We start from the raw sequence: 26,135 nt of genomic DNA on the forward strand, positions 1-26,135 counted from the left end.
CTCCGAATGCAGCCGGGAGAGCTCCCTGAGTGGCCAAGAGGCTGGACAAGCAGCCCCGGAGCCCGCCTGTGAGCCTGCTCCAACAGCAGCGATGACAGCTCCTGCACTCGGCCCCAGGCCACAACACCCGCCAGGCTCGCTCAGCCCAGGCTCCCAGTCTGTCACAGCACCCCACAGCCAAGGTGCCAGAGGAGCCTGGAGAAAGAAGGGGCTGCTTCACCTGGGGCCAGAGGACGCGTCAGGAACAAGGGGCGCCTTCCAGACAGACAGGGAGTGGACTTGAGCAGAGATGAGGCCCCTGTACGTGTGCACGTCCACATGGGACACGCAGAGCACTGTGTCCCAGGTGCCGTTCTAAGCAACACACATACACACACACACACACACACGACTGAGGCAGGCAGCAGATGAGGCTGCCCGCTGCTCACTCAAGAGCTCCAAGGGCCACCATTCTGTCCCACGGCTCAGGCCACAGGGGGCCCATCATCTACTACTAAGACCGAGAAGAGGACAAAATCAGATCCCATCAGTCCACAAAGCCTCTCCCAGTGTGGCTTTCAACCTGCTGAACCAGCCGAATCCTGGACTCACTCAACAAACCTTCCCGAAGCCTCCTTTCCTCCTAAGGGGGCCCCATGTAAACAGCCCATGAGGTCATCAGCCTCCCTCTCAGGGTGACTCCTACAGCCTGCACAACTTCCTCACGGGCCGGGGACACGACTGGTCCGGGACAGGGGAGCTGCGGCCCCGTGGCACAGGGCGACCCAGAGCCTCTCAGGAGGAGGGGTCGGACCAAGCCTTGTGTGGTTTGTACTTTTCCTTGTTTCTTCAATTTATCTTACAAACCGGAAGTTCATGCCTTTTGACCACCCTCCCCCATTTCCTCCAGCCCTCAGCCCCAGCTCTGGCGACCACCAGCCCGCTCTGTTCCTAGGTCAGGTTTTTAGACTCCACATCTAAGTGAGGTCATGCAGTATCTGTCTTTCTGTCTCATCTCACTTAGCATAATGCCCCCAAGGTCCATCCACGTCGTCACAAAGGGCAGGATTTCCTTTTCTGTGGCTGAGTAACATTCCATCATGTGTATGAACCACATCTCCTGTGTCCATCGCCCGTCGCTGGACACAGGTCACTGCCACGTCTTGGCCACTGTGAATGGCACTGCAGTGAGTGTGGGGTGCAGACAGCTCTTCAACACAGTGGCCCCGTGTCCTTCAGACGAACACCCAGAACTGGGGCTGCTGGAGTGCACAACAGCTCAACCTTCCCTTCCTGGAAGAGCCTCTGCCCTGTCCTCCCCTTCACTGGCTGTCGCAGGACCTCGTGGGACTGTCTGCACGAGACCCCACCAGGATGAGGCACTAAGCCACTTCAGCGTCAGACACGGCCGGCACGCTCACAAGACACCCCGTGGTCATCTAGCCTGAGCTGTTTGCTCTGCAAACGGGAAAATGGAGACCCAGCAAGACTGAGCGACTTTCCTGAGGTCACAGGGAAAAGCCCTCCCACTGGTCACCCCAGGAAAGCTCGGTGCTCCCCCCTCAGAGACCCCTGCCCACCCTGTGTCTCTCACTCACAGGATGGCACGTCCAGACGCCCCACTGCCCCAGCAGCACACAGCCTCGCCCCGGCTCACCCCTTCCCTGAGCTCCTCTGTTGTTCAGCCATCCTCGCGCCCACCTGTGACCCGGGGCGGGCACACCTGCGGTTCTTGAACCACCTGCAAGCCAGGCCCCCAAAACTGAAGTCATCGTGTTCCTTCCAGCTCCCACATATCCGGCATGACCTGGCGGCACTGCTAGCCGTGGCACTCTACCACAAGGACAGGTTTTCCACGCGCCCCTTCACAACAATGAACCCGCAGGTCTCAGCTGAGCCACCAGCAACTCCAGAAACTGCCGTGTGATGAGCTCCATGTGCTTCCTTCACGACTGGCCAGTGTGTGCGCTTGCCACTCTCGTCCCCTTAGACTGTAAGCTCCCTGGGGGCTGTGACCGCACACCTGCATCCTGGCCCCTCGTGCAAAGCAGACACCGGCAGACACACAGTACATTCGAGAAAGAAGGGAAGGAGGAGTGAGGCCATAACAGGCTGGCTCCATGTAGCTGGCCACAGCCAACTAGGCACCTCGACGGCACCCTCTGCTTTGGGGAAAGGCAGCTGACAGCTCCGGGTGGCAGCGTGTGAGGACGTTTTGGGGATGCCTCCCCTGCAGGACACCAGCAAAGCCAGGGCTTCAGAGGCAGCACCTGGGGCCTGTGTGGAGAGGTGGGCCAAGTCTGACCTGGGAAGCCTCTGGACCCAGGGCCCTGAGTGACACAGCAGGGTTTTAGTAACTGAAATATGACTTGTTTTTTAAAAGTTTCATAGGGGCTGGCCTGGTGGCGCAGTGGTTAAGTTCACATGCTCTGCTTCAGCAGCCCAGGGTTCACGGGTTCGGATCTTGGGTGCAGACCTACACACCGCTCATCAAGCCATGCTGCGGCGGTGGCCTACACACAAAAGAGAGGAAGATGGGCGCAGATGGTAGCTCAGGGCCCATCTTCCTCACAAAAAACGAATAAACAAAGAATAAAAGCTTCACAGCCAGGAGGTCCCAGCAGCTAAGAGCCTAGATTTTCATCACAAATGGTGAAGAACAGGCGAGCGCTCGTCAGACACCACGCCTGATACTCCCAGGTGGGCCATCTTCCCGAGGCTGGGGCGGCCCCGCAACACGGGCTTGAGGACAGACGGAGGACTCTCTGCCAGCAAGCCAGACACCCTCGCCCCCACCTAGAGAGCATCTGGGGACAATGTTGGTCCTTTCCTTCCACATCGGAAATCTCAGCCTCCAAAGCAACATTTTAAAGAACGCTCTCTCACACAAAACCCTTAACTCACGCTCCAGTGAACTCTGCTTATCGAGCCAGACATCAGGCACAGAACAATTAGAGGGAATCAGGCCCCCACAGAAGAGGCCAGGAACGAGAGCACATGCCACCCAGTGCATTTGCGGGTTTTCATCACAAACCCTGGGCCACAGACCCACTGCGCTTTACCCTGCGCTCATGGGCATCAGAGGAGGAAAGGCTGCCCCCATCCCCCGGGCCTAAGGGAGGGCTGACCCCACTGGGGGAGACACAGGGGCTCAGGGCCAACACCAATAGCCCAGGTCACCGGGGAAGGCCAGCAGGCTCTGCCCCCCAACCAGGAGGGGACAGTGAAGTGCTGGAGAGATGTCTGGAAAGGCCCCATGGTCCCAACAGGAAACAGCTGGGTTGGGGGAACTCGCTCTTGCATTTGAGAACCCTCCCGGTGATCCAGGATAAACACGCAACTGACTAAACTGCCAGGATGCTCCTCCTGGGGAGGGCACGCTCCACTGAACTGACATGACTCACAGGCGGCCCACAAGCCAGCTGACCCAGAAGTGGGGCGTGAGTCACGGGGGCCAAGAAGCAAACTGAGTTTGGCAGGGATCTTGACAAACGTGGGGCCTGGAGAGAAAAGACTAAGAATGGACATGGGGCCGCACTGGGAGCCACTGACCTGGAAGGCAAGCCCTCTGCGAGCAGGACCGGCCTGGCCACCCCCGCCACGCCCCGTACCTTGGTCAGCAGCAGGACCCGCTTCTGAAGTCTCCGGGCCAGAGCCTCGTGCGTCTCCCGCCTCTTCCTCTCCTCCAGCAGCTGACTGCTGACCTGGCGCACCTCCTCCTGGAGCTGCTGCCTGACCTTCTCCAGCCCCCGGGCACTGCAAGAAAAAGCGAAAGGCAGAGCAATGAGGCCTGGCCACAGGACAGCACCCCAGCGACGGGCCCCCAGGGCCAGGATGGCACTCTGACTCAGGTCCCAAAATAGAGCCGCACGTGCAGCCAGCTCACTGTCATTTCCTCACTTCTGAATAGCTACTTAAAGCCTTTCAGGAGTTTCTGGATTTCAAATAGACACCAGGGTGATCCCAGAACACGGCAGGCAGTGGGGGAGGGGATGCTCACTCCACACACAATGGGAAAAATTGTCGGCGGTGGGGCGCTTCGGGAGACGGCACTTCTGAATGAGCGCAATCACCAGCGCCAGCACTTCCCCCCGAATCGCAGTGCCGCAGATGTGCAGCGTGGTGTGGGGGCCACTCCAGAATCACTGTGCAAAGGCGAACACCGGCAAGACCTCCAACACGGGGCCCAGACGCCTCCTGTGGGGCTCCTCCCAAGGGGCCAGGCTGGGACAGGCCTGCTCCCGCGGACCCTCGGCGGGCTGACGCTTCCTCTCCATTCCACTTTACGCACCTCCTGCCCCTCCACGCTCCCAGCGCCTCCACCTCAGTTCACGCACTCGTCCTTTCCCACCTGCATTACTGCTGTTGCAGTAACTGCCCCCTGGCCATGCTTTCAGACCCCAGATAAGGACGGGACCCTGATGCAGAGGACTCTCCCACTCCCAACCACCCACACGCTGACATCCCCACTTCTTGGCACAGCAGCCAAGTGCCTTCAGAGTTCGGTCTTCGCCTCGCTTTCTCTCACTAAGCCATCAGTCCTTCATGGTCCCACCCCAGGGCTATCCTCTGCACCTGGCTTGACCCTACACATTCCTTGGAAGCCAGCCCAAGAACCACAGCAAATGGCAGCCAGGGCCCAAAACTAGCGGGAAGACCCCATGACTCCCATGACTCTGCACCCCCAATGTTGCCTCCCCCCAGGCCCACAGGTAGACTCCCCCGTGTGCGTGCATGAGGGGACGATGACCAGGATGACTCCCAGGAAGGGATCTCTGTAGAGGGACCAAAGGAGAAGCCATCCTGGGAAAGCAGCCGAGCCTGCAGGTGGGTGTGGGGCCGGGCGCATAATCAATTGTGGGTGGGGAACTAGGTGTTCATGCTATTGCTTTAAGTAGAGGAAACCTCTGCCAAAAGGAAAGTCTTAAAATCTCAAAAGAAAAAAACAGAAACAGGACATTACTAGGATTATGTTACAAGGTGACAACTGTAAAGTTTACCTGAGTTGACAATCAGTGAGAACAATGACACTGCTTTGAAAATGTCCAACTTCAGATGAGTGGCTATGGATGACACCTGCAGTCTGGTAGCCTTCTTGCCATCCAATTATTTCCTTTTTGCTTTAATTACACGATTCCAAGGAAACTTTAATTCACAGGGATGGCAGAACACACTTTCTCTCAAGTGGCCTGCAACGTGCTCATTTGTTCTGTTTCACGTCTGAGTGAGTACTGGGTTTTTCATTACAATTTAGTCTAATTCTTTAAGCAGGTAAGCAGAGTTTGAAAACAGATCCTTACAAGAGACTCGGCAGAGAGCCCCTCTCTGGGCCACCCGAGACGGCCCACAGCAAGGCCTCAGACCCCCCGGAGCTAGGCCAACGCTCTCACTTCACGGGCCTCACATTTTGTCTTGATGGAGCCATGGCAGTCTTACACTAATACTTAACCCAACCGCACAGCTGGCCACCTGCACCTGCCACCTCTAGGTGCTTCATAACCAAAAGCATAAAATAAAAAACAAGTACAAATACTCATTTGAAAGAGACATATTAAGAGGTTATTTTCAGTTCTAGTTCAATTCGGAACTCTTTATAGGCCAATAATCAAGGGCTGTGAAATGGACCCCAGAATCCTCGAGTTCAGGTGGGGAAATGTGCGAGTGCTTCAAATCACCGTTCCACCACCGTGGCTTAATCAGAGACTGGCCCTCCTACCCGGCTCAGGCACGCAAAGGCAAGAATGTGGCCAATGCCATCTTTCAGGTGACTAGGCTCAGGGGGGAGGGGCTGCTCTGAGAAGCTGTCCTGAGCTCACACTTGTTGGGGACAGCCTTGGGGGTGGCTGACAAAGCCCAAGCCCCACAGTTTCAGGAGCATGATGCACTCATATTGTGTGGGGTCAAACTGGAGGCCTCCCCACCACAAGTAGGTCAAGTATACCACAGAAGGGGTGACTGCCGCCCGCCCGTGCAGAGCTGAGAGTACCCCCTGGCGCCAGGGACCTGGGCCCAGGGCAGCAGAGCTGGGGCAGGCCTACACAGGACACCTGCATCTGAGTCTGCTGGCTGTCAGCTCCCTGTGCAGGTCCCTGAAACGCTGGGGGGCCTCAGCCCCTTGGGAGGAGGTGACAGGGAGTGCCCAGCCCAGTCCTAAGATGTCATAAAAACCAATGCGTCACCTGCAGGATGCAGCGCCAGTCGTGTCTGGCAGCGCCCCAGGAAGATGACAGAGCCCCTCAGGGCTTTGGGGTTGATCCCAGGTTGGCAAAGCTCCGATGCCCGGCTAGAAAGAAAACCTGTCTCTCCTGATGACAAAATGCTTCGCATGCAATCAGGACAGGAAGGAATGAAGCCGGAGGGTACTCGACCCTGAAGGACGCCGCACACCAGCAGGGTCAGCACCGGGAGGGCAGCCCCACTGCAGACCCGGCCTGAGCGCCTCCCGGCCGGCCCGGGCCCACAGGACGAGCCCTCTCCTCAGGCCTGTTAGCCCTGCATCACCCCACATCCCCACGGCCTGGCATGAGGCCTGACAGTTCTCACGTACTCAATTTTTTAACAGACAGAGCTAGACCTAAAAGTCCAACTTCAGCATATTCCAGGAGACGGTGCTGCTGAACACTCTGTAGAGCCTCGCTCAGGACCATCAGCGCTCAGATCTACTCCTTCATTCACTCAGCGTCCACGGAGTCGCAGCGACAAGCTTCCCCAGGCCCTGGAGAAACAGCAGGGATCCACCACCAGCACACGCCCAACCACACAGCTCTCGTCCCAGGGTGTGCATCTCAGGCACAGACACCTGCACATGACAGAAGGCAGGTGACACCAAGTGCCGCTAACCCGGAAAAAGCTGTAGCAGGGAACTGGAAGGGAAGGAAAGAGACCCCTATGGTATGAAGGAGGCAGCAACTTCAGGAAGGAGCCTCCACTCCTTGGGCTGTGAGAACCAAGGGAAGAGGGTGCAACCATTAAATCTAGACACTTAGAGAACGGGAACTTGGACCTTTGGGGAGGCACCGCCGGGGTCGGACCCAGGCTTCGGAAGAGCACCAGCCTGCTGAGCTGGGGCCCTGAGCGCCAGGAAAACTGCGAACGGGCATCAGCTGCTGCTGGGAGTGACGGCCACTAATCAGGGAAGCGAAAGGACGCCAGCGGGCCCATTCCAGGAAAGGGAAGGAACACGCCCCTTCCTCCTGCCAGCCCTGCCACATCTCCCCTGCGTCCCCACTGGACAGGCCACAGGACGCCAGCAGGAAAGCCGAGCATGGGAAAGGGAGGCTGCTGTCCACAGAAATAGCAGGAACTACAGTGGGCAGAGGAGGGACAGGAGGCAAATCGAGGTCCGCTGGGTCGCCTGGAGAGAGGACGTGCAGGGGAAGAGGCGGAAAGGACCCAGAGGCAAGGACACGCCGGGTCGTCAAGGAGGGGCCTCTGACTCGGGGACCCTCAGAAACCACAGGGAGAAGAGCGGCCCTCCAGAGGCGACAGCAGGCGACAGGGTAGAAGCTCCCCGAGGGCCCAGAGCCGCCTGGGAGGGGCATGGAGGGGTGAGAACAGGTGCAGAAGGGAAGCACACGAGGAGCAGACTGGGAAGGGCGGCAAGATAAAGTGAGGAGAACTAAGGCAGCACCGGCCACCTTCTCAGGACGTCCGTTCAGTACCAAGGAAAGCAGCAGCGGGCTGGCAGATGGGGGTCAGCAGCCAGGAGGGGTTCACGTTTCATACATAATCCCATGGGAAGCAGAGCAACAGCACGCGGCAGGCTCAGGGAAGGGGGCCGGAGCGCCGCAGGACAGAGGGAGGACAGAGAGCGAGGCCCTCGGGCAATGAAAGTCACTGGACCGTCCGGCACAGGCAGGGGCTGGCCTTCCACACGGAATCCAGTCAAACTGCCCCAAATGAGATTTTCAAACCACCTGCCAACAGGTGGCCTCCCTGATCCTCGATCCTCGCACGCCACTGGGGGAGGAAGCACTGATGTGGGGCCAGAAAGGGACGTCTGCAGCTCTGCCCACACCCGGGAGGGACCTCCCTGCAGCGCGGAAGCGTCTGGCCTGCCAAACCCCAGAGCCCTGATCCCCAACACCAGCACCCCTCTGCCAGGGACGTTCTCTCCGTTCAAACTCAGCCTTTCTTGTGAAGTGAAGAAGAGAAAACTCATAAAAAATTAAACCTCGAGTTCCATGCTTAAGTTGAACTCTGAGGTCACTGGCATTTCCGAGAACCTTTGGGACTTCAAAATGAAGTTCTCAGTTCTTAAAGGAGAAGTCGGGCGTGTTTATCGATCAATGCCTTTTCGAGCTGGCATCTGCTGACGGAAACAAGGGCTGAGCCTTTGAGAACCCATCTTTGTACTCCAATGGGCCACTGCAGTCCCCTTAATGGAATCTTCATCAGAAAGCTCCCGGCCCAAGAATAGCGGCCTCCAAGCAACAATGAAAGGACACAGCACACTCTGAAGCGGCGGGAGACGTTTTAATGACCTTCTTCGAGACAGCGCTGATTCCGGCTCTGGCCCCGCAAGACCCGGCCAGTCCCACGGTCTCTTTGTCTACCTTCTCCCAACTCCAGCCTGCCACCCCGAGCTGTCCTCGATGCCCAGGAAAGAGCATCGGTACCAACAGCTGTCACAGACGTTCCCTGTGACAGAAGGCCCGAAGGCCTGGCCATCACCTCTGTGGAGCAGACAAGGGTGGTGCTGTCCGTCCCAGGAAGGGCAGTCACCCCTGTCGAGCCCTGGCTCGAGGCTTGGTGTGGGGCGAGGGCTTCATGCTAACTCTTGCCTGGCACGTCAACACAGAGGGTGTAAACACGCCAATGGCCACAGCCAGACCCAAATTCAGAATAAGAACTCTACAGCGGGTCAACCTTCGAATCCATAACACTTGGAAGAGACGTTCACATGTAAGCACGGACCACACTGAGAGCTGTTTCTGACAAGTGCCCAGGGGCACTGCCCGGACTGCACACGTGAGCCCGCTAGAGGTCTCCAACAGGTCAAGCAGTAAATACGATGGCACTTGCACACGGATTCCGAGTAATCACACTCTTGAAGGAAGCTAGGAAACATTAAGAAAATTTTACTCACACTTCTGCAAAACCCCTAATGCACCTGACTCTTAGGGCTAGAGGAACACATGCAATCTTTAAGCTCTCCATTTTACCAACAAGCAAATCCACTTGAGGCCGCTCTGCCCCAACCAGGACATGGGAATGCCCGCCTCCAGTTTCTCCAGCACTATGCCCCGGGCACCCCATGGGGCCACCAGTCAGGCCAAGACAAGCCACCATCAAACAGGTGACTCAGCTCTCTGTCTGGGGCATAAACGGCCAGCTGTGCTATGTCAGGAAGGAAAGGACACACCCAGGCCTGGACTCAGCCCGGAGGACCTGCTCTGCACCCATCTGGTGCTCAGACGTCATCTCCTCAGCCCTCCCCAAGACTGTACGGGGCGGGGGGAGGAAGAGGAAGTCTTGGCTCCATTGCAGCTCATCAGCGAATCTTCAGAAGCTGAAAATTCTAGAAGTCTGCTTGTTGAGCGAATGGCAGGGAAGGGCTGTGAAAAGGACAGGGCAGAGCTAAGGTCCCAGGAGGGGACAGTGGGTAAGAGCTGGCTGGTCCGACACGGTGAGTATGATTGGCACGTAGGTCAGGTGCTGCTCCCAGGCCCAGGACCCCCACCCTGCGTGCCATCAGGACTCGGGGACACGACTGAGCTGCAGCACGTACCAAAAGGATGTCAGAGTTTCTGCTGACAGCAAGGTCACCACCAGCGCGACAGGAAAGGGCAGCCAAGATGCCCCGGGGCAGCAGGTGAGGTGGGGAGAAGCAGCAGGAGATGAGACCCAGCCAGAGGGAGCCTTTGAGGCACAGGGCACCGTGTGTGCAGAGCCGTGAAAGGGACAACCTGGAGGGGCCCAAGAGCAGAGCAAGGGGCAAGCAAAGAGTGCTGGAGGCCTCCCCGTCTGAGGAGAGCCTGGGCGGGCCCAGGGGACGGCACGGCAGCTGGCTCCCACACTGCCTTCAGGTGGTCTGAGAGTGACAGGGAGAGGGCCGTTAGACTCTAGTGATGAGAAATCTCTCGCAGAGCCACCCAGGGGTGGACAGGGCTGCTTGGTGAGTGGTCGGCTTCCACCCAGAGGGGCTTCAGTGACAGGTGACCTACTATTCAGGAGGCAGCCTGCAGAGCGGCTGCGGCACTGAGGCCGGCTCCTGTGCCACAGAGATTTCCTCGCGGTCTTAGGGTTATTCTGGAAGCTGCGGCCTGGAGGGTGAACAGCAGATGAACCGCACGACTCCAAGTGCAACAAAACACCAAGCAGCAGCAGACAGCGTGCTAACCGGGAGAGCACTCACCCACACCAGGCCGGCAGGGAGGAGCCGTGCCACGCGGCCTCCTCGCACCCATCCTGTGGGACTCAACCACAGGCGCACTCCCGGTCCTCCACCAGGGTGTCCGTTTCCAAATATGCTTAAGCAGCACCCGGAGTGAGGAGGACTCTCCAAGAAAGGCCCCGCCGGGCGGGAGGAGCGTGCTACCAGCTGCAGGAGCAGAGGCCCCACGCCCGCCCTCCAGGAGGGGCCAGGGCAGCCACAAGATGCTGTCCCAAGGCCCTCACTGCACAGGGCCACAGGCCCAGGTCGGTCTGCCTCGTCCCATCCTAAAGGCCACCGCAGGAAGCTGTGCTGCACAACAGCAAGGAGAGCTCACAGCAAGATCCTCACACCCTCAGCTGCGTCCTCAGCCTGGGCGGTCTACAAGAGCATCTCTGCAGGAAAGACGAAAGAAGCCCTGGGGGCGTGGGCCACAGGCCAAGGAAGGACAGGGCCACAGTTCACACAAGAGCCTTTCTGGAGGGAAGACCTTCTGAGGGAGGCGCTGCAGAGGCAGATGAGGAGGGACCAACACCAGAAGGGGGATCTTGAGACAACGAAAACCAGCCGAGGTCAGCGCACAGAACAGGCGGAGAGGCAAGGGAAGGAGCCGGGCCCGGGCCACAAGGCTCCCAGGCAGGCTGCCGCCCCGTGAGGGAAGGCCGGACTCTGCCTCGACCCCGAGGGTCTGCTCTTGCTCGAATCTTCCTACCCTTGCGAAGGGTGTCACCACTTACCAGCTGCACAGGCTGGAACCCTGGTGCTACCTTCCAGCCCCCCTGCCCCCTCCACCTTGCCAGGCCTCAGCAGACCTGACAACTCCCCCTCCACAGGTCCTGAGCCCAGCTGCTCATGCGTACCGCCAGGCTGGTCCCAGCCGCCCCTCCCCACTGGCCCCCACTGCAGTCTGCCCATCCCATACCCCCCCGACCAAACATGCAAACCCACCTTAAAAGGCAGCCCCAACATGCCACGGCTCCTTTTCCACCAGCCGCCGGCGACAGTCACACGCAAACAGCCATGTGCAGGCCAGACCCAGCTGAACTCATCTTCACCCCCCTCCCCGCCTCCGCCACTTCCACCTCCGGCAGGGATGTCTTCCAGCCAGTCACGCCACCCCTGCAGGGCCCAGCTCTGCCCCCAGGTCATCGCTCGTGCTGTGCACACAGCCTGGAAAGCCCTGCCATCCGTCTACTCACGAGCACGCTGGAGCCTCAGGTGACGCCCACCTCAGGCCACCTTCCCTCCTGCCACCGTGCTCCAGACCCTCCCAATCTCGCGCGGGGCCCGGTCTTGTCCTTCACATCACCGTCTGCCTCACTGACGAGCGTTTAGCTGTCAGCGCCTCTCTCCCCTCCGTGTCCACCAGGGCAGAGACGGTGTGTGTACTCACCACTGCACACCCGCAGTTCACAGTAAGTCTGAGACCGAAGTCCAAGTCCATGGAAAGCCGGGGCTCCTGGACTCATCAAAGAAGAGAGGAGACAGGCCAAGAGAGGAATGACAGCAGGGCCAACCAGGTGATGCGGAATTCACGATCCCACAGGGAGGGGACAGGCACGTGGCAGGGAGGTTCCTGGGAGTGGAAAGCAAGGGACACAGACGGGGTTCAGACTGTCTGAGGGGGCAGGCAAGGGCATCAAGCTGCGCAGAGATGCCCTGGAGGCCAGGCTGAGGGGGGGGGGGGTCTGGCCTGCCCTGCTCTGAAGCATCTGCCGATGAAGAGCGCTAAGCGAATTCTGAAAGAGAATGACTTCCTGAGTACCCCCCGCAGAGATGTGTGCCAGGACGGCGTCCCAAGCCCTGCGTACACATGCTGCAGCCACAGGGAACATGGGCCCGGCCACATGGACAGGGCACCTGGCCGGGAGTCACACAGCAGCTCCACAAGCACTGGTTTCAGAAATGCTCCCCCAGAACGCAAGGGTCCCAGAGGAGGGGCCACACCCAGGCTCCTATTGCCATGTCCCTACCAAGCCAGTGAGCGGTGCGGCCTGGAGGCCAGCACCGCCAGGACGCAGTCCACTGCAATCCCGGGGCGCTCATGACAGGGGAACTAACAGCGACTTCCAAGAGGAGGGAAGCAAGGAAACACAGCCGCATCTGACTGCCAACTCCTCGTTGATGAGGGAGCCACTGATCTCTGCCTGCCCAACAAGACACGTGCACGTGCAAAGCCGGGAGCTGGCAGAGGGAATTCAAAGTGTGAACTCCCCTCCCCTGCCCCTGCTTGCACAGGGGCGAGGCGGGGTGGGGGGGGGGGGCCGGGCGGGAACCCACCCTCCGTACTCAAATGGGCTGGAGAAGCGAGGCTGGGCTTTCCTGAGTGCCTGAGGAGGCGGCCTTGAGAAAGAGTTGGTGGGGACTGACATCACGATTTACCTCTCTGAAACTTCCCGTGGGACTAAAGAAACAAGCAGAAGAGGTCAGGAGCCAGGAGTGCCGTAAGTCTCAGAACTCAAAGGACGCTCTTACAACCGGATCTTGCTGAATGCCCACAAGAATCTGAGAGGAGTGGGTATTGCTACCGTCATGTCCCTATTTCCCCAATGAGGGAACGAGCCTTGCTGGAGTCACAGAGCTGGGAGGTGGCAAGCCAGGCTCCTATGCAGACCCAGAGCCCCGTCTACACATGGGGGTGCCCTCTCACCGCGTGGCCAGCCTCAACCAACACCATTGAGATCAGGTCTCGGGTACAGTAAGGGGACCACAGGCTCCATTGGTCTTGCCAAGTGGTAGGTTTGGCATGTGGGGAGATGGCAGGGGACCAGAGACAGGAGGGCAGGCTGTGGGCAGTCTGCCTCTCCGGGTCCTGCTCCTTGGAGAGGGAGCAGTGGGCCTTGCCCCACACCGCCTGGGCCCAGTATGGCACGCAGCTGTCTTTATTTACACCATCTAATTCCAATCTTAAATGCCTCCAAGCGTCACTGCACATTTCTCTGAGAAAAAAAAATCCAAACAGCGGAAACAAAACCAGAGAATAAGAAACACAAAGGCTGAAATAATTACCAATCAAAGGAACGGCCAAGGGAGCAGGCCACAAAGCTGCAGTCTGGCCTCCCAGTCATTTCTGCTGAGCCACCTCTGATGCGCTCTCCATTCCTAACATCTCATCAATTCGAATCACCAAATTCAATTTGCATTCCCAAATAAACAGAGGCCACACAGTAAATACACTCATCTGACCTTGAAATGTGAGAAGGAAAATTACCCTTTGCAATTTCAATTCAATCCCAACCGTAATGAATAATCCAATTTAGCTGATCAGTTACCAACCTGTAATCGCATGGGTGGGGCTGCCTCCAAATCGCAGGGGTGGAGAGCCCACACAGGCAAGCCCGGAGCACCCCAGTGCCGGGGCCAGGCACACAGCAGAGTAAGCTCCCCGGCCCCAGGCCACTGAGACCCAGAAAATGAGGACACAGCAAAGGTCAGAGGGTAAGTCAGCCCCCCAAGTCCTACTGAGCAACTGCCCATACGCTAGAGCTCCAGCCTCCAAGAGCCAGCAGTCTCACGGGAAAGTGATGGTAGACAGATAATTAAGGCCACCACTACACCCAGGGTGATACAGAGATGCAAAAAATAAACAAGCTTCAAACACTCAAACCAGCCCCAGACAGTGACCTGAGTAAACACATGCTTAAAACAGCTCTGCAAAGACGTCCAATATCCTTGTCCAAGCAGCATCACTGAGTACTGAGCCTCAGTTAATAAACACTGAGCTTCAGGTACTAAGCATTGAGCCTCAGGTACTAAGCACTTAGTCTCACGTTTCAAGCACTAAGCCTCAAGTACTAAGCACTGAAACTTGGTCACTAAGCACTGAGCCTTCAGTACTAAGCACCACATCATAGGTACTAAGTACCAAGCCTCAAGTACTAAGCACTAAGCTTCAGGTACCAAGCATCCAACCTCAGGTACTAGGCACTAAACCAAATGTGGTCTCTGCTCTAAGGCAGGGAGGGTAAAAAGATAAGAGCATAGGGAGTTTGGGGCCTAGAGAAGCATCTGCCTTCACAGACACCTGGACGATCTTGGTCTTGATAAGAAACATTCATGAAAAAGAGGCAGAGCACACAGTGAGGAAATGTCAGCCTCAGGCCCAGTTCTCACAGCTCTGTCTCTCTAGAAACCTTGACACATCTATGAAGCGTGGACAGTCCACATGAGAGACATGCAAGAGGACACTGTGGTGCAAGCATGGACATTTGAGTCTGGCACATCTGGACACGATGCTGCCCCTGCCATGACATGCTCTGTGGCCTGGCGCACACGCCTGTCTGAGCTCCAGCTGCAGAAGCATAACTCAGAACAACAGCACCTTCCCTGGGGGTACGGATGCAGGTGTAAAGGGCCTTGATCCACGGCTCTCAGCGGCAACAAGATGCACCCTGAGTGTGGAGAGGAGGAAGGGAGGCAGGCAGGGTACACACAGAAGGGCCCCCAGTGGCCAACATTCACACTCACCCAGGGCACATCTGTGACTTCTGCTGGGCCTGGCTCCAGGTGGGAGCCCAAGAAGAGACCCCAGGTCAGGACCTTCCATCGTTCCATCTCCCCAAGAGACCAGAGAAGGCCATGCTGCTGGGACACATAGTGGAGCAGCCCTTATAATATAACTCCTGGAGGTGAGTCCCCCCACGCCAAGGCAGGGTGAGGCTGATGCACACGTGCTCCATGGAGGGTGCCTGGTAACTGCTGATATGTCACCACTTGCTTGCTAGAACATTATGGTCCACCTCCTCCTAGTGGCACAAAACCAAACCTCAAATTCAAACAAGGCCATTTAAAGAGGTATGGAATGACCGCCAAAAATTGGATGCTGTGGGATGAGAAAAATAAATTACCCCAAATTATCCCTGCGTCTCCCCCATCCACCTGGAGTGGAGAGACTGTGCACGCCCAAGAGCTGAGCGAGGAGGCTGTGGGACGCACTATCCCTGCATTCAATATAGGGAGCACGCCTGCGTGTCCAGCCTTGGGCTTTGCTTCAGAAATAGACACAAATAAGACAATACAAAAATTTTTTTAATATCACGGCTCCTGCCCTCAAGGAGTTCACCATCTAGTGCAGGAGACAGACAAAAAACAGAGGTACAGACAATCAGGGATGTGGCAGATGCAAGACGCTGGGAGGGAAAAGAGAATTAGGCCCAGGAGGAGGCTCAGGCCCCACGCGCGGGGAGCTGGGCTCTGGCCCGACGTCTCCGAAGCCGTCCAAGCCAGGGCAGGAGGCCAACAGAAGGACCCGGCCAAGGAGGGAAGAGCCCCAGCGGACGTGTGGGAAGTGGGGGCTGTGAGAGCGGGACAGCCGAGCGGGTAAAAGAGGAGATGGCATGATCTCCCTGCATCTCCCTGCGGAGGCGTCCAATAGCCCAATTAGTGACTCTGAGGCTGAGGTTCCCAACATGCCCGCGATCGATCGCAGCGCATCGGCAAGCAGAGGCGGCCTACCTGCACTCGATCGACACCGCACCCCATTACAGTCCCGCCAGCTGCCTTGGCAGTACCTGATTAATACAGCCCATTCTGCCTGTTTATTTTCCCATCGATTTTGCTGTCCTCGACCCAAAGCACAAGAACTCAATAGTCAGTTAGGTGTGGTACCTTCATGGGCATGCTGACATCCACTGTCTCCTGGACTACTGCTGTCTCCCCACTGGAGAGGAGCCCCCACCAGGCATGCAGATCATGGGCGCTACACGGGGGCTCCCCTGCGGGAGGAGCAATGCCTCTCTGCATGTGACACCCAGGGAACCATGGCTGACAAGCCCCCTAAATGCTGTCACTCCTCTAATAAACATCTCTAAAGCATTTCCCATGCTCAAATAAATGAAAGGAGAAAATGAGATTTTAAAAATTACTAGTTTCTCTTTTATCCTTTTCACTGAGAGGTGAGAGTAAGGGGAGCATCTGCTCACCCATCACTATGTCAACACAGTAACTCACTTATTAATCTCACTTCTTCCTCACCCCAGGCTCGGGGGCTTGGAGAGTTGACACTTGACTTGAGAAATGCCAGCTCTAAGTAGTTTATTTCCTCTTGAACTTTAAGAACTGACTGAGACAGAAATGACCTTTAAAAGGCAGGGTTAGTGCTCGTCGGGACTGCTGGAGGGCTGCTCTGCTTACACTTCGGGAGGGGGTGCTGGGTAAACGCCCCCATGCTCGGAGGGCCGGCTGGCGCTCACAGGGGGAGGCCGCCGCGCCGCCCACCGCACCTCTGCAGTTCCAAGGCGGGTGTGGGTGGAGGAGGCCGCGCGGGGGCAGCGTCAGGGGACTCCAAGTATAACAAGACGACCACCTGGACGGAGCTCCCTGGGGCTGGGGTTGAGGAGGCAGGAGCACTGCAGGTGGCAGGATCTGGGTCAGACGTGGGTTCCAATCTGGTCTCCCCCGCTCACCAGCGCAGGACGGTGAACCGAGGAGACCAACAGAGGTGTCTCCAGACTCTTCAGATCGGGAACAGCTTTTTGTAAAGAAACTAAGGGATTCCCTGACGCATTGCAGGCACTCCTTTCCAATCTTCCAAGTAATTTCTGCTGATCAGCTTTCAAGTGTCTATGGGGTACCTTCTTATGGACTTGCTGCCGAGTATCCTAGGTGACAATAAAGTGAAAACAGGAGGTCTCTGCCCGAGGAGCTCTGCTGTTTGTTTAGTGAGAAGGCAAGGCTGCGGCCCAGGAGCCAACAAAGGAGCTCAGACAGGAAAGGCAGTGAGTCTCTGGAAGGGCACATGAGCTCGGACACGGTGGGGAAGGCTCCCTGGAAGAGGTGTCACTCAGAGGCCCTAGTCACACGCCAAGAGTGAGTATCAGTCTGAAAGGAGGACAGCACAAATGAGGCGGCAATGCTGGGCAGAGCCCACCTAGCGCCTGAGATGCAACTTCATGGCACAGGGCAAGCACCACACAGGGTTCCAGAAAAGGCAGTAAAAAGACACCAGAGACTCCCGTCTGGGGTGAAACCTAACCACAACAACGTGCACCGAGACCAAGGGGCCTGGAAAGACGAGCCCACCCACACCCACCCGCGAGTCAGGCCAGCCAGGCAAGAACCGCACAGGGACCGCCAGGGGTGCAAGGGGCAAGGATCAAGAACCGGAGTTCATCTTGGGGGACAGGGAGGAGTCACCTCATCACCAGCGTAGTGACTCCATGGGGACTGCCCTCCGGGTGAGGCCTGAGCTTCAGCACAGCCCCCACTCTGGGGAAAGAACCCTGCAGGACACCGACACCCAGGCAGATTCCATTTCTCGTTGGAAGTTAACAGAAGGCCATCTCATCCGTCCACCCCATGGGTGCTCTGAGGCCCAGTGCCGGGCAGGGGCCAGAGGGGCACAATGGAGCGGCTGTGGACATTCAACTATGTTCAACAGACTCTGGTCAATGCAATTCAGCGGCAAAGTTTACAAGTGTCTCAATAGAGAGGGTAGAAAAATAAAGGTCTGGTGTAATAATGAATACTTACTTAGTTTTCTGAAATTCTGGGAGGAGAGGAGCCTGACCAACCGTGGGGACAACCACATCAGTGCCAGGAGTGTCACATGGCCCCACCACCAGGCGTGGAGGGGTCGGTGACCGTCAGGTCCTGGGAGCGGCCTCGGGTCCCCATGCAAGCCGGACATGAGGGGGACCGCGGCAGGAAGCGGGAGACATTTCCAAGGAGGCATGGGCGGTGAGATCATCGCGCCCCGTATCTGTGCCCAGCACCGCAGTCTCCCACAGGCCGGGCGAGAGGGCACGCTCGGCGGCTGCGGCGCTCACCCCAAGCTGGCCCATCGGCTGCAGCAGACTCGAGACGAGCCGGGCGCCGACAGCAGACCTCCGCCATTCACCCGTGCCACTCGGGGGAAATTCAACCCCAGGGCAATCCCCTTCTGAGAAACAGACACTGGAGTTTAGCTCACACCCCCTGCAGCTGCACCTCGGCTTCCCGCCACCAGGCTACAGGCAGCACTGGAAGTGCGGGAGCCATCGTGGGACTCGGAGCAGAAAGAGGAAGGAGCTGGAACAAACAGCGGGCCTAGGTGAGGGCGTGACTGTCACGGAGGGGACCTGCACCCTGGGACCCTCGGGAGCCGTGTGCCATGTCGGACACAAGAGCGCTTCAACAGCGCCACCACCTCCTGAGCAACAGCACCCAGCAAGTGCCATGAGCGTCACCTGGTAGCATGTACGGTCTATTTAATGTCACCCACCTGGCCAAGCCAAGTCTCATCATCAGCCCCGGTGGAGATGGGGACGCCCGGGCTCTGGAGAGGAAGTCAGTGATGCAGAGAGAGTGCCAGCTCAGTCTATCTCAGTCCTGACCCTACACCAGTCGTCACTAGCTCACACAGGGAGCCACGGACTCACTGTTTACTGGCCAATAAATTGATGCAAACTGAGCACCTACTGTGTGTCAGCCACCAAGCCAGGCACAGGAGATACAACGGTGAATGCCCCAAGGAGCTCACAGCAGAAAAGACACACGTCCTGGAACACACAAGCAGTGCAAGCGCCACAGGGCCTCGTTCTTGCCTCTCACGGCTGTCCCCAACCTCGCTCCCCAGCCACACAGCCAGCCCTACACCAGGGCCCACAGGGGCAGGTGTGCAGCCCACCCTTCCCAGCATTCCTCGAGGCCTTCTAACCCCCCTGGTTCCTCCCCGGGCGATGTCCACCCTGGACGTTCTCCCCCATAGGGCTCAGCACAGGCCACAGTGAGTCTCGGGCATTCTCTGCCCAGCTGTTACAGAGCCGCTGGATGAAAAACATTGACCCGTATCCACAGGCCGGTGTTGGGGCTGAAGAAAGTGTCTTACCAGCAGAGGCCAAGAGGACGGGCAAAAGGATTTAAATTCCATAAAGTGCTCAAAGGTCCAGCCTTGCTTTGCCCACAGACACAAGACTCCAGCAACCAGAGAAATACAGAGACCTGCTACCAAAGCAGAGACACGGACGACCAGCCGGGAGAAGGCCCATGTCTGTCTCCCGTGTGGCTCTGAGCTCATCCTGAACATGACCCCACACGTCAGAGACTAAGCGCTTGTGACTGAAAGACTGTCTTCTGTGAAATGACCCCTTTACAGCAAATTACACAACTGGGCATTTCAAGGGAGAAACAGCAAATCGAGAGTACCCGCTGCAAGGCCTCTGTTTACACATGAGGGACCGAGCTCCCAGAAGCCTGAGCGGATGGCGTGTCCCCTCCCCGAGGAGCTCCCAGCACTGAGCTCAGACTCTGTTCGTCTTCATTCCACTCCAGCACGGACCTCGCGCCAGGAGCACCCTCCGCTCACCTTCACCTCGCCCCAAACGGCCAGGGGCCAGAAGACCCGCCACACGCCGAGGCCTCCCCACCCACCCGACTTACACACAGGGACACGAGCTTACTTCAGGGGACATCTCCACGAGCCTCATTTGCTTCTCAGGCATCAATTAACATTACAAAATCTTTTGAATAACTGACTCTGTTTTCACTGAGATAAAATTTACATAGCATCCACTATTTTAACCATTCTAAAGTAAACAACTGAGTGGTTTTCAGTCAAGTCACAACGCTGTCTGAAGATGGACACTAATTTAAGAAGATCTTCACCACCCCAAAAAGAAACCCCGCACCCAGGAGCAGTCCCTGCCCACCGTGCCCCGCCCCCGGCTCCTGGCGACCACTCATATACTTCCGGGTTCTACTGCTTCGCCTGCTGGGCCATGTCGTGTTACGGGAAGCACACACACTGGCGTCCTCCACGAGGTTCACCCTTACTGCCCCCGCATCAGCGCCGCAGTGCCTTTACGGGTGAGCAACAGCCCACCGGATGGATGGCCCACAACCCATCTGTCTATCCATCCGCTGATGCACGTCTGAGTTCTTTCCGCCTTTACCTGTTGTGACGACACTGCTATGAACACTCAAATGCAGAGTTCTGTGTGAACGTGTTTTCAGTTCTCTTGGATATATGCCTAGGCGTGGAACTGCTGGGTCACATGGTCACTCCACGTTTAACGCTTTGAGGAGCTGCCAGACTACATCCCACAGTGGCTGCACCAGTTTACGTCCCCACCAGCAACCTACGAGGGTTCCCACTCCTCCACATCCTCAGCAATGCTCATTATTTTCTGCTTTTTAAATTACTATAAAAAGTATTCTGTAATAACATATAATTATCTATGTAACTTTATTGTTACGTATGACATATAATCATCACCACCCTAGCGGGGGTGAAGGGCTATCCCACCGTAGCTTTAATGCTTTTTGTGTGCTTGCTGGCCATTTGTAGAAATGTCTACTTAAGTCCTTTGTTCCTTGCTTTTGTGGTAAGATATACATAACATAAAATTTTAAGCATTTCTAGGGGTACAATTCAGGGGCATTGGTACATTCACACTTTTGTGTAACCATCCCCACCGTCCATCTCCAGAACTTTCCATCTTCCCAAACTGAAACTCTGTCCCTATTAGCTCCAACTCCCATCCCCCTCCCCCAGCCCCTGGCGCCCCCCATTCTACTTTCTGTCTCTGAATTTGATGACTCTAGGGACCTCACATAATATTTGTCCACTTGTGACTAGCTTATTTCACTTAGCATGATACACTCAAGGTTCATCTATGATGTAGCATGAGTCAGAATGCTATTCCTTTGCAAGGATGAACAATATCCCATTGTATGGATAAATCACATTTTATTTATCCATCCATCCACCAACGGACACTTGGGCTGCTTCCAGCTTTTGACTATTGTGAATAATGCTGCTGTTTCTGAAGACGGGTGTACAAGTGTCTGTTCAAGTCATACTGTCTTCCACAGCACCTGCACCATGTTACATCCTGCCAGCAAAGCACAAGGGCAGAATTTCTCTGCATCCTCACCTACACTCGTTTCCCATTGTTTTGATAGCAGGCGTCCTAGTGGGTGGAAACTGGTGTCTCACTGTGATTTTGATCCCCGTCTCTCTACTGATTAGTGATGCTGAGCATCTTCTCATGTCCTTGTTCGTCATTTCTATGTCTTCTTTAGAGAAATGTCTATTCAAGTCCTTTGTCCATTTTTAAATTGTGTTGTTTGTCTTTTTGATGTAGAGTTGCAAGAATTCTTTATATATTCTGGATACCAAATCCTTATCAGATACACGCTTTGCAAATATTTCTCCCATTCTATGGATTGACTTTTTACTTTCTTGATAAATGTCCTTTGATACACTTAAGCTTTTAACTTTGATGAAACCCATTTTATTTATCTTTTCTTTTGTTGCTTATGCTTTTGGCATCATATTTAAGAAAGCATTACCCAAAACAAGTTCACAAAGATATATAACACCAACATTTCTTCTAAGAGTTTTATCGTTTTGGTTCTTGCATTTAGGCCTTCAATCCATTTGAGTCACTTTTTGCACATGGTTTAAGACAGGGATCCAAATTTATTCTTTTGAAGTTGTCTTAGCACCCTAAAATGAGGTGGGTGTTAATTCCTAATTAGCTGATGTTAATTCCTTCTTTAGACGTAAGGTAGAATTCACCAGTGAAGCCATCTAGTCCTGGGCTTTTCTTCATTAGAAATACTTTGGTTGTTGATTTATTATTATAGGTCTATTCAGATTTTCCATTTCTTTTGAGTCAGTTTTGGTAATTTGTGTATTTCTAGGAATTTGTCCATTTCATGTAGATTATCTCATTTGTTGGTACACAATAGTTCATAGTATTCTCTTATAATCCTTTATATTTCCGTAAGGTCAATAATAATGTCCTACTTTCATTCCTGATTTTATTGATATGAGACTTCTCTCATGTTGGCTCAGTTAGTCTAGCTAAAAGTTTGTCAACTGTATACATCTTTTCAAAAAACTAGCTTTTTGTTTGTTGTTTTTCTCTATCATTTCTCTAGTCTCTATTTTGTTCATCTGTAATCTTTAGTATGTCCTTCCTTCTGCAGCTTTTCCTAGCTTGTTACGAGATGGAAAGTTAAGTTTTGATTTGAGATCTTTCTTCTTTTTCAATGTAGGTATGTACAGCTATCAACTTACCTCTGAGCACTGCTTTGGCTGTATCCCATAAGCCTTACGTGTTATGTTTCCATTCTCGTTCACCACAAAGTATTTTCTAATTTCCTCTGTGATTTCTTCTTTGAGTCACTTGTTATTAAGGAGTACGTTAATATCTACCTATTCGTAAATTTCCAAATTTCCTTTTGATTGAGTTCCTGAACACTGTTCCACATGCACTGGAGAAGAAGGTGTATTCTGCTGTGGAGTAGATGCCTCCGTGTAAATCTCCTCGTCTACAGATGGGGTTCAACATCCCTACCCCATGAGCTTCTTACACAAATTCAAGGAGAGGAGGTGCATCGTGTCACCATAGCCCCACGTGCACAGTCAGTGAATCAGAGTCCACATCTGTGGGCGTGGCAGAAGGCAACACTCGAGACAAACTCAACAGGCACCGGTGCTCAGCCCTTGCTGATCCACGTGCTGGCTCATCAGTGAAAAATACTCACCACGCTGACACCAAGGTTACTCTGATTTACCAGAAAAGTCTGACGCAGAAAGGGGATCCAACTTCTTGGCAGGCAGGAAGCAGAAGTCCCAGAAACACAGACAGGAGCAGGAGTTTATGTGCACGTGCCCTCAGGGACGCAGCCCACAGGAGCAGAGGTGAGGCCCCACAGACACAACGAAGGGCAGGCTTCTGATGCTTCTGGGACGACACTGCTGGGCACCTTCCGCAGTACCCTGTGGGCGTCCCACAGACACTGAAGAAGAGTCACCATGTTGAAAGCTGTGGGCTTGTCTCAGTGAGTCACTCTCCTCCCCCCTCCTGTGCACACATCACCACTGCCTTTCAGGAGAAGCCATCCCGCTCAGCAATCCCAAAGGCATACAGCACCAAGCAATAGGAGAAAACAGGCTGGTGACAAAGAAAAGTGCTTCTCTTTACACAAATTCTTCATAGGAAATGGATTTCAAAGTGGCCATCTGTCGATGAGATTAGCATCCCAAAGCTACACAAGCAAGGAGCTGAGCCCAAACTTCATCACAGTGTAGAAAAGGCCCCATTTAAATGATAATCATGTGAAGTGCTTAGGAGGCATCTTAGAGAAGAAGATCCCCACGGCACTCGGGCTTCCAGGCAGGGCAGTGACTCCGGGCCGGGCCAAGGAGAGCTGGACCACACTGCTCCTCTCTCTGCAGGCCTCCTCTGGCCCACAGTGAGGCACAGTGAGCGGGAAGCCCAGACCTCTAAGCTGAGTCACTGAGGAGAAGAGGAAAGTAAGCTGGGGGCAGTCACCAAGTGACCACTCCCTAAGAGGGAGCCAAGGTTCCGCTTGGGGCACACCTCCCTCAGAAGGGCACTGACCGCCTGCAGCCCCTCGTCCAGGGTCTCTCCTTTCCCCCAGCCTCCACTCAAGTCATCCGCTTGTCTAGATGCCCTTTCTCTTCCCTACTGGTCTCTTCCACTGTCCCTTCAGGTTTCCTCTTCGAGATGCCTCTGGAGAATGACTCTGCCAACTGCCCAGCCCCTCCCCAGCCCAGATGTTTCCACAGCACCTCAGCTTCCTTCCATCACAGCATGCCCTATAACATGCCACTCACTCCCTGTCCCCTCAGGTGGTGTGCTGCAGGAGGGCAATGGCCACACAAAGTCCCAGCAGAGTATCTAATTCCCAGGAGGGGTCAGCAAAAAAGTTTTAAATGAACAAACAAATGAAACGAATGGCAGACAAAGAGGCCAGAGCACCTGAGGGCTGGGAGATGCACAGGATGCAGCTTGCTGCAGCAAGAGAGCATGATGTGCCTGCCATGCCCCTGCCAGCCTGGGCCGAGGAAGAGGCTGAGGCCAAAACAGCTGCAGAGGAACCCCCGGGCCCAGAACATTCAGGTCTGCTGACAAGTGAGTGAGGGGGGCCCTCAGCCCTGGAAAGACAGAGGAGTTTGGAAAGGAGGGACCACACTTAAAAGATACACTGGAAGCAATGGCCATCATCAGACCTCCCAGGGTATGGGTGAGTGCTCCTGGGAGGGCGCCGAGAAGCCAGGATGACGTACTCCTTATCCAGCACGCTTACGAAGCACTGCTGAGCTTGGCCCAGCACCTCTGTCACAGCCAGTAAAGGAAAGGAGGCTTAGAAAGGCTAAGAAAGTGGGCTCCGTAAAATCAGAACCAAGATTAGAAACCACATCTGCCTGATTCAGAGCCCATGCTCTCAACTGTGATTTTGAACAAGGACTTATTCCTCTGTTTCATAGATTAGATGTGACTATTATTGTGGTGCACCAAATGAAATGTTAGCAGATATAGTGGAAGAAAAGATCCCAACAAAAACAACAAAAAAAGATAAAAATGAGTAAAAAGAATGGTGTAAAATCTATATGAAGATTATTTTAAATACTAAGGATTACAAAAGAAAAACCAACAAACAGGCACATTCCGGGAGAGCATCTGGGAATCAGCGTCATAAAGACGCCAACGCTCCCCATGTGGTTAAGGTGCTGCCAACTAAAACCCCAGTTCTGTGGAAGTAGAGAAACTGAACTTGAAGTTCACATGGAAAAATAAACAAACAAGATGTCAGGAAATACATTAAAAATGTAATGAGAAAGTTGCTGGCTGGGTATTTAAACCACAGCACACAGCTCCAACAACTAAAGCAAGGTGGTGTTATTACTGTCAAAACAATGACATGGAATCTGACACTCCTAATGGAGACTCAAATTCATATAGGAAATTGGCTTAGAGAAAAGACTGGCTATTCACAAAACCACGTTAGGACAACCAGGAAGCTCTCTGGCAAAAACATGAAACGAAACCTAATTCATAGCTCCTATCAAAAGACAGTCTCAGTGGGGCAAAGGTGTTAGACAGAAAACATAAAATCAAGACAGAGGAAAACACGGGAGAACATTTTAGTGACTCAGGAAAGAGAAAGTCCTTTCCACACTTATACAAAAACAAACAACACAGAAGCACTAAAAGAAAAGGCTGACGTATTCAACTAGATAAAAATTAGAAATTAATGTGTGGCAGAAAACTTTATAACCAAATAGAGGAAAAATGTCAAACTGGGAAACCACGTTTTCAGACAAAGGGCCCATTTCCTTAAGCTATTAATTTTAGCTCCTCTAAAAATTATTTTTTAAAAAGACAGAAAAAGGGATAAAGATTATGAACAAATAGACAGAAAACTGTAACTAACAGCTATCCTGAGAGCCTTTCACAAGAGCCTGAGCAGCCCAGAGCACACGAGGAGGCACTCGACGCACTCAGTTACGGGCAGCCCATGGGAAGCGGGAGCAGGGCCTGGCCCCCACCAGGGCCGAAGGGCCGACGACAACAGCAGCGCCGGGGACAGACAAGCGCGGGCCTCGTCATGCGGGGCTGGCAGCAGGGCAACCAGCGGCTTCCCAGCGGCTTCCCAGCAAGCTCACGGCACAGCCACTCCGCTCCCAGGATGAGCACAAGGACGCAAATGCACGTGTCCTCCAACGGACTTGCACAGGAGCCCTCTACCAGCCGTACTTGTGAGGCCAAGAACTGGACCAGACCCACACTGTGGCTGGACCAGCAGACGGCACTCGACAACGGCAGAGGAGAGTAGAGGCCGCGGCAGCCGCCGGAGTCTCTTCTTTCTGGCACGCTTGGTTTGACACGTTTAAGGTTCACCTACGTCGCTGTGGGATCAGTGGTCTGTTCTCTTTCTTATGAGATGATTAAGTTCCAGAATCGGCAAGACTCATCTACGGTAAAAGAGGTCTGAACAGTGGCTGCCTCCGGTGGGGTGGGGACTGACGGGGAGGCACACAGGG

General features: G+C 54.9%; 1 protein-coding gene across 6 annotated transcripts in view; it reads right to left on the reverse strand.

Moving 5' to 3' along the window:
• MAD1L1 (mitotic arrest deficient 1 like 1) overlaps nucleotides 1–26,135 on the reverse strand; it is a 415,485-nt gene that overhangs the window by 251,384 nt on the left and 137,966 nt on the right. For 4 of the 6 annotated variants that reach the window (XM_014846667.3, XM_044746860.2, XM_014846671.3 and 1 more), the window contains one exon: nucleotides 3,591–3,735. In XM_014846667.3, coding sequence (XP_014702153.1) covers nucleotides 3,591–3,735 — 145 coding nt within the window. Of the gene's footprint in view, nucleotides 1–3,590; nucleotides 3,736–11,302; nucleotides 11,563–11,747; nucleotides 11,931–26,135 lie in introns of those variants that run through there. The other 2 variants (XM_070484076.1, XM_070484077.1) reach the window with 2 other exon arrangements.

Source organism: Equus asinus, chromosome 14 (genome assembly GCF_041296235.1).
Source record: "Equus asinus isolate D_3611 breed Donkey chromosome 14, EquAss-T2T_v2, whole genome shotgun sequence".
NCBI classification, from domain to species: Eukaryota; Metazoa; Chordata; class Mammalia; order Perissodactyla; family Equidae; genus Equus; species Equus asinus.